The 9,481-nt window shown below is 31.8% G+C and overlaps 1 protein-coding gene across 1 annotated transcript; it reads right to left on the reverse strand.

Moving 5' to 3' along the window:
• Positions 1 to 464: 464 nt before the first annotated feature.
• Positions 465 to 1,450, reverse strand: LOC149261913 (uncharacterized). Its single transcript, XM_089382608.1, has one exon. The coding sequence runs from the start codon at positions 1,313 to 1,315 to the stop codon at positions 920 to 922; it is 396 nt and encodes a 131-aa protein (XP_089238734.1). The 5' UTR covers positions 1,316 to 1,450; the 3' UTR covers positions 465 to 919.
• Positions 1,451 to 9,481: the final 8,031 nt, after the last annotated feature.

Consider the following 9,481-nt stretch of genomic DNA (forward strand, 5'->3'; position numbering starts at 1 on the left):
GTAGGTTTATTTTATGATATATTTTATTTTAAAAATAAGTATATATATGATTTATAATTATAATTAAGTGTTTAGGTTTGAGTTTTTAAAATTGGGATGAAGTTGATTTTATCTAAACTTTAAATCAACTTTATCTCAATTTTAAAAATTCAAACCTAAAACATGTGCCTTAATGATAGTTACAAACCTAATAATACCATTAAAACGCCGCTGAAATGTATCGTTTAAGAATATATTATACTATATGTATATTATAGTATACGTGCAAACCAAGTAATCCCATTATATATTATAGTATACGTGCAAACCATGTAATACCAGTCACACTGCTCTGAAATGCATCATTTAATTCAAAAATAATTTCAAAAGAGGGAAGAAACCAAGATGGATACATTTCATAACTACTCTGCTATTTATCCCTGGAAACTTATAAGTTAATAGCATCGCTGGCGAAATGAAAAGGATTTTCAGATTTATAGACAATGCATGGCCACATGTTTGCCATAGGATTCGAACCACGTAACGAAAAGATCCACAGATTTGATTGTTGTATGTTTATTGTATACAATATTATCCGTATTACAATCTCTCATATTTTTACATTACAGACAAGCTATATGTCTTTGAAGAAAACTGAACTTCCAAGTCCCATAGGAAATTTTCCCACTTGTCTGTAACAAGTTGGGATTGAGCAGAAAGTCTCTCCATATCTGGTACCTGGTTCTGTTGCTCAACCTTTTCCCTCTTCAATCTTGCGAAATATGGCAAGGCGACAGTTTTATTTCCTCAGCCGTTTTTGCCATGTCACTTTTCCTGTAATTTCAATACCACTAGTACTGCAAAATATATCATATTTACACGAGCAAATGATTGGAAAAACCAATTTCTGATGTTTGCTGGAATATATGGTTCGTTCTTTCTAGGTTATATCCAGAGAAGTGTGGAGGAAACTAACATAATCAGCAACGTTTTGAACCCATTCTAGTAACCTATTCTTCATATAATTTGAGTTTTCCATTCTAATGCCGACCTTGGGATCGCCATCACGATCCGAGAGACACAATTTTTCAAAATCAATTAACAGCTGGTAATCATTCACATCTGCAACAGAATAATTTGACCCCTCAGCTGATATGGTTGCAGTTTCTTCCTCCACGGGCTTCGGACGATCCCCTTCCACTGCCATCGGTATGTTAACAGTTTCTTCTTCGACCGTGAGATGACACGGATTCTCAGTTGCCAGCAGTTGTATGGTTCTGTTATCAAATCCCATGATAGCTAATGCTTCAACAGACCTCTGGCATCCAGTATCCATTGTCAAACAAAGCCCCAATTATCGTAGCGTAGCTTTCTATTTTCCTTCCTTTTTGCAGTCTTCTTTCCTTAATTTTCACCAATAAATCTCCCTTGTTTGGCTTACCTTGAGCGAAATTAGAGACAACTAACAGAGCATCCGAATTCGCACTATGAAATTATGAAATTGAAGTTGGCTTGACTTATATATAGAAATTATGGCTTCCAAGAGCCCGAAATTTTTGCTAGTTCCTGCGGTGGAAGCTTCACTAGACAAGCATGATGTATTCCTTATTATCATGCATAGTGTGTCGTGTTTATTGACCATCGTGCTGCGTCGATTCAGCAAACGGAGTGATAGGAAAATAACGAATATACTTCATATTCTGTGACAAATACTTAATATTAGGGACCTGCAATGTTCGACACGGTATGAATTGCCTCTGATAACAGATTCATCGTACAGATGTAACGTCAGTTACCTAACAATGTCATGTAAAATGTGTTTCTACAATTTGATTGAGTCCATTCAAGGATTTAGTTATCCTGTAAAGTGTGTTTGTACAGTTTGATTGAGTCCATTCAAGGATTTCGTTACAGATGGAGGTTAGTCAACGGCCCACGGCGACGGCTGTAGGAGCCGTGTTGCCTGCCCTCACTGCCCAGGTTAAGCTTTGCGGAAAATAGTGGACACGGACACGGAACTCTGACGCGACTGTAAGTGTTACTGAATTTAGAGCAGGGTATTCTGCCATTCACGGCAATCGCTGTGCTGTCATGCCCGCCCCCACGCGCTGCTTTGCCGAGAACACACGGAACTCTTTGGCTCTTTTAACCAGGATTGTAATTTGTAAACGTTTAATAATAGGTAGCCTTATGTATTAAATGGTGGTTCGTAACGGTAGATATGCATCAATTACTTATACTTTTCATTTCCCATTCTTCGAATTTAAAAAATTATAAAAATTGATTAAATTATAAATTTATTTAAATTATTATTATTATTAAATATAAAGATGACTCGTTGTTTTTTTTAAAGAAAATTAGACAAATGACATTAACTTTGGGACGAATATGTCCGTAATATCTTTCGTGTCTCCTTTATCTACGGCTCTACAGCGGGGAAGCATGGAGTGACGACCAAAAAATTGTAAATGTTATCTTAATTGATTTTAATAAAAATTACGTCGTGGGTCGATTCCACTTACCGTTGTAACGTGTCGCTCCAGGAAATCCAAGGATTGTAGTTTGATTGGTTCGATTTGAAACAACTAAATGATCACTACTGTGGTTGGCAACCTGGCTGTTGAGGAAATTCAATCGATTTCACCGTGCTGCTGCGACAATGTCTGTTTCCACCGCGTTGTTGATCATGGGTTTCCACCAGGCTATCCATGGATGGTTACCCAGGGAAATCACGAGATCGAAACTCGTTAGCGCAACAGCCATAGCCTATAATGCATGATGGAAAATGTGGTATCAAGAAAGTGGTTATCCTTTGAAACTCTTTTATTTCATTGAGGTTGCAGAGGGGCATATATCGATGTTGATCTCCTATATGTAAAATTTGGGACCTATTCGGACCAATACAAATGGCTTCGGGTATGGAACCGATTTCCCTTGATTGCTCGTTGATGTCACCTAATTTCACCGTCTGTAAATCGATTCTGATTATTGCATTTCAATGATTTTTTACAGAGCGTCATTAGTGGTTTGGAGGATTTTGGCCATTGTCGATCGATTCTAAAAGTGGTGGATACTGATAAAAAGGTTTCAACCCTGGCCATTAGAGTGCTTTTGTTGTCATGTGAACTCTAAACAGATCGTAAAAGGGGAATTGAAAACGAAAGTGAATGATTGAAATTATTCGAGGAGGTTCTGACATCGTTCCCATGTGTGATGGAGGAGACGATCATCTACCTTTCGCTCAACTCAATAGAGATGATTTTGATTTTGAATAATCACTTGGGAATTGGATAACATTTTGTCTGAACAGAAAAACCGTTAAAAAAAAATAATAATAATCCGTGACATACCACAATCCATAGCAAGATGATTTTGAATAATCACTTGGGAATTGAATAACATTTTGTCTGAACAGAAAAACCGTTAAAAGAAAATAATAATCCGTCCGTGACATACCACAATCCAGGCAACACACTAACGAAAATATGACTTCTTTTGTTTTATTAGAATTATGAACTGGGTGATCATTCACAGTTTTCAATGTTTTGCAATTGAAATTACTAATCTAAATCAAGAACTGTCTTCCAAATTTCCTATCACTAAAAATATTAGAATTATCAACTATGTGAAATTGAAAATTTTCGTTGTTTTGTAATTCTTATTTCGAATGTAAATCAAGGTTTTCAATAAATATAATGGATTTCAGAAATGATTTCTTTTCCCTAAAATGCATTGAATTAATAGCATGGAGCCATGATTGCTTGGTATTTTGATTTGGTTGAGCTTTTGCTCTACAATATATATATATATATATATGAATGAATGTGGACAAATTACTGAACAAAGCAAATGTAGAAAAATGGTAGCACTTAGAGAGGGCACTTAGAGAGGAGTAATGTTTACTGATCCTCGCTTAACTTCCACGGGGTTGTAAAGTTGTTGAATTTTACACGATAAAGATCGATGGAACCTAAGAACCGGCAATCATTAAGTTGATTGTAGATTTCCCGAATATTTGGGAATCTGCCATGTCTCTCCGATTCCCGGATATTTCAAGAACCCGCAATACTTAAGCTCAGGGGTACGAACCCAAGATTTTCAACTTAGTTAATATTGAGCACTAAATGTCTTAGCAACGAAAAGTGTTGTTAATTAATATCGGGATTCCATTTAAATTCGAAACTCATTCAATTTGTTTAGTGATTTTCAATGACAGAAAATACAAATTACCATAAAACGAAAAAAGGAAATTAATGCTCTACTGTGTCGTTTGATGACCAGATATGCATTCGAAAGACTTTGAACCATGGCAACGATTGGATTACATATTTGCATTATTGTTTTGTAATTGTTAATTCATATGTAATTTATGGTTTTCATCGTTTTGTAATTGTTATTTCGAATGTAATATTAAATTATGGGCGTGAGTGAAAGAAATTTAATCATATACTACTTACCTACTTGCTCTGTGAATGTTGCCGGCAGGCATCGCAGCTTGAATTGTTACCTTTCACAATACAAACTAATATGTAAATAAAACATTTATAATGCAAATTTATTTATGTAAATTCAACCAGATTAATAGAAATTCAACTAATTTAATGCAAATTCAACCAATTCAACATTTCCAATGTAAATAATTTAAGTTTATGTAACCTATATATTGGGCATTTGTTTACAACTTTATATTGGCATTAACAGTTGAATTCCCGCACAGCACACTAAAGCGTTGTTGGTATCGGTCTTTCCTATTTCATCTAGCTTCATAATTGGAGGTTTTTTATTTTTGTTTTTAAATTAATAAGTTTAAATTTAACATATTATATATTATATATATATATATATATATATATATAGTTTTAGTGGTATGGTTGACGATTTGTATTCCAAGTAGCCTAGATTTGAGGTCTGTGAAATAGTGCCAGTAGTTAGAAAAAATTTGAGATTATGAGTAAAAACAAATATATTCTTGAAATATATGATTTAGATTTAGGAAATAGCTTTCCCGAAATAATATTAGGTTTTATGTTTTGTATTAAAAGAAGTTTTACAATAAATAAATTTTAAGAATAATATTAGGTTTTATGTTTTGTATTAAAAGAAGTTTTACAATAAATAAATTTTAAGAAGATAAAGTTGTTGTTGTTGTTACAATGTTGAATATTATTAATATTTTTTATATAACATTAATGTTAATTATTATGATTTTAATATAAAAATAATAATAAAAATAAATTTTATCATTAACAATAATCATAATAACATTCAATTTAATATTAAAATCAATATATTATCAATAATATCATGCATAAAATAGTTCACCTGAAGTGGCTCAACCTCCCCCGTAGTGAGGTGAATAAGCTTACAAAAAAAAAATATCATTGATAAAATAATAACTAAATACAATAAAATTATTTTTGAGTTTCAAAACTTTAATAAATTATAACTAAAAAGATTTCTCACCATCACCTACTCAAAAGCAATGTTAATAAATATATATGATTAAGTAATGACATTGTGATAACCATGAAAACATTGTCCAACGTCACATTGTGATAACATGGTCTAACGTCGCATTCTGAGAAAGATTGTCTCAATATGAATATAAACCATGGTCAACCATGATCAATCGTGTTTATTAGAGGGTTTATGGTTACATTGTGACAAAGGTTGTCTCCTTGTCCAACCTCGCATTGTGACAAAGATTGCCTCAATATGAAAATTAAACATAGTCAAACATGGCTAACCATTGTCCAACATCGCAATGTGCGAAAGGTTGTCTCAATATGAAAATCAATCATGGTCAACCATAGTCCAACATTACATTATTATTATCAAAAAATAAATATTTATTATTAATAAATAATTAAAAATTAATAATAATAATAAGAATTAATTGTTAATTAATTAATATTTACTATTAATAATTAATTATTAATAGTAATTAGTTATTTATGGCAATTAATTAATAATAATAATAATTAATTATTATTATTAATTGTGACAAAGATTGCTGCTTGGTCCAATGTCACGTGACAACCATGGTCCAACGTTGCACTGTGACATAGATTGTCTCAACATGAAAATAAACGATGGCCAACCATTGTCCAACATCACATTGCGCCAAAGGTCGTCTCAATATGAAAATCAATCATGGTCAACCATAGTCCAACATCGCATTTGTTATCACCAAAAAATTGATCATCTAGCCTAATATAATAGATGGATCGCAGTACATCATGAAAAGCCAATTCTACCATAGTAAAATTGCTTTCACTGTGAGAAATTATTTAATAAACCACCTTTGTTAAGTAATTTATAGTTAGACCCATGAACAATAATTAAATAAATCACTATTTATTTGATTTTCTTCTAGGAATAATTAATTAAACCATTGTTCAATCATTATTCCTTGTCATATTTGACCCAATCATGAAAAATAAGTAGATAAATAATTAATTATGTTATTTTTCTCTAAGAATAATTAATTAATTATTATTATTTGTCAAATTTTACTAAATCCCTTAGGAATAATTAAATATATCCTTATTTGTTTATTATTCCTTAACGAATTCATTGAGATGATAAATAAATCATTTACTCATTTGTTATTTCTAAATAAAAGTTTAAATATTTTTTCCCTCCTAATCAAATATAATAAAATATTCCAAGTGGTTATTCCAAGAATGTGATCAATAATATTTTATTATTGCTCATTATTTGAGGATAACTCAATATTTTGTTATAAATAGAAGGTTTTCCATTCATTATTCACTTTTGATTATTTTCATTATTATACTCACTTTTGTAACTCTGATTAATTTCATTGTCGAACACCATATTTTTGTTGGGTTTACACATTATAGAGGAGAGAAACTCTACACAAGCTGAAGACGTTTTTTGCTATCATCAAATGTTCTTGGAATATTTTATTATATTTGGTTAGGAGGGAAAAAATATTTAAACTTTTATTTAGAAATAATAAATAAATGAATGATTTGTTTATCATCTCAAGGAATTAATTAAGGAATAATAAACAAATAAGGATATATTTAATTATTCCTAAGGGATTTAGCCAAATTTGACAAAGAATAATAATTAATAGTGATTAATTAATTATTCTTAGAGAAAACTAAGATAATTAATGATTGATCTATTTATTTTTCATGATTGGGTCAAACATGACAAGGAATAATAATTGAACAATGGTTTAATTAATTATTCCTAGAAGAAAATCAAATAAATAGTGATTTATTTAATTATTCTTCATGGGTTTAACTATAAATTACTTAACAAAGGTGGTTTACTAAGTAATTTCTCACAATGAAATCAATTTTAATATGGTAAAGTTGGCTTTACATGGTGTACTTTGATCCATCTAGTAAATTAGGCTAGGTGATCAATTTTTTGGTGATAATAGCATTGTCAGAAAGAATATGTCAATATGAAAATCATTTGTGCTCAGCCATGGTTAGGCATGTTTATTTTAGGGTTTATAATATTTATCTTAGGGTTTATATACCTTGGGTTTATAATAGCCTTTTTAAAATATGAAATTCAATCATGGTCAACCATGGTCTAATGTCACATTGTCACAAAGATTGTCTCAATATGAAAATCAACCATGATGAAATAGGACTAAATTCGGATTATGACAAAGATTTTCTCGATATTACAATCAATGATGGTCAGCCATCGTCAATCAGGGTCAACCATGGTCAATAATTGTGGCCACGTTGTAACAAAGATAGTCTCCTCGTCCAACACCACATGGTAATTCATGGTCAACCATGGTCCAACACCGCATTGTGACACAAAAAACCATTGTCCAACATCGCATTGTGCCAAATGTTGTTTCAATATGAAAATCAATCATGGTCAACCACAATCCAATGTCATATTGTGACAAAGATTGTGTCAATAAGAAAATCATCTGTTGTCAAGCATGGTCAAGCATGTTTATTTTAGGGTTTATAATATTTATCTTTAGGGTTTATATACCTTGGGTTTCTAATATTTAGCACTTGGATTTAATATTATTCCCTTGGATTTATAATCCCTTGGGTTTATAATGTTTATCTTAGGGTTTATATACCTTGGGTTTATAACATTAATCCCTTGGGTTTAATATTATTTCCCTAGGTTTATAATGCCTTGGGATTTTAAAATTTATCCCTTGGATTTATAATATCAATCCTTTGGGTTTATCAATGGAGGTGGTCATATCCTTGGGTTTATCAATTCCTTGGTCCAATGTCACATTGTGACAAAGATTGTCTCAATATGAATTCAACCATGGTGAACTACCACCAAGCATTGTCCAATGTCATATTGTGCCAAAGGTTGTCACAATATCAAAATCAATCATGGTCAACCATATTCCAAAGCCGCATTGTGAGAAAGATTGCGTCAATATGAAAATCATCTATGGTCAACCATGTTTATTTTAGGGTTTATAACATTTATCTTAGGGTTTATATACCTTAGGTTTATAATATATTTTTCTCAATATGAAAAATCGATCATGGTAAACGAAGGTCAACCATTGTCCAATGTCACATAATGACAAAGATTGTCTCAATATGAAAATAAACCATGATCAACCATGGTCCAACATCAGATTGTGACAAAGATTTTATGGACATTACAATCAATCATGGTAAACCATGGTCGACAATTGTGGTCACATTGCGACAAATATTGCCTATTCGTCCAACGTCACCTAGTGACAACCATGGTCATCCATGGTCCAACGTCACATTGTGACAAAAAATATCTCAATATGAAAATCAACCATGGTCAACCATGGCCAACCATTGTCCAACGTTGCATTGTGCCAAATGTTGTCTCAATATGAAAATCAATCATTGTCAAATATGGTCCAATGCCACATTGTGATATAGATTGTGTCAATATGAAAATCATTTGCAGTCAAACATGGTCAACCATGTTTATTTTAGCTTTTATAAGATTTATATTAGGGTTTATATACTTGGGTTTAAAACTTGTCCCTTGGGTTTAATATTATTCCCTTTGGTTTATAATCGCTTTGGTTTTTAATATTAATCCCTTGGGTTTTTAATATGGTCAACCATGTTTATTATAGGGTTATGGTCACCTTTTGACAAAGATTATCTCTTGGTCCAACATCGCCTAAGACAACCATGGTCATCCATGGTCAACCATGGTCCAACATTGTATTGTGATAAATATTGTCTCAATATGAAATTCAAACATGGTGAACCATGACTAACCATTGTCCAATGTCACATTGTGACAAAGGTTGTCTCAATATGAAAATCAATCATGGTCAACGATAATCCAACGTTGCATTGTGACAAAGATTGTGTAAATATGAAAATCTTTTGTGGTCAACCATGGACAACAATGTTTATTTTAGGGTTTATAATATTTATCTTAGGGTTTATATACCTTGGGTTTATAATAGGATTTTCTTAATATGAAAATCAATCATGGTCAACCACTGTCAACCATTGTCCAA

Source organism: Pinus tabuliformis, chromosome 6 (genome assembly GCF_031772625.1).
Source record: "Pinus tabuliformis cultivar Carrire ecotype Pingquan chromosome 6, CPIR1, whole genome shotgun sequence".
Taxonomy (NCBI): domain Eukaryota; kingdom Viridiplantae; phylum Streptophyta; class Pinopsida; order Pinales; family Pinaceae; genus Pinus; species Pinus tabuliformis.

What these genes read in the sequence shown, in the direction of transcription:
- LOC149261913 (XM_089382608.1), bottom strand. Translation starts at nt 1,315, where the DNA reads ATGGATACTGGATGCCAGAGGTCTGTTGAAGCATTAGCTATCATGGGA.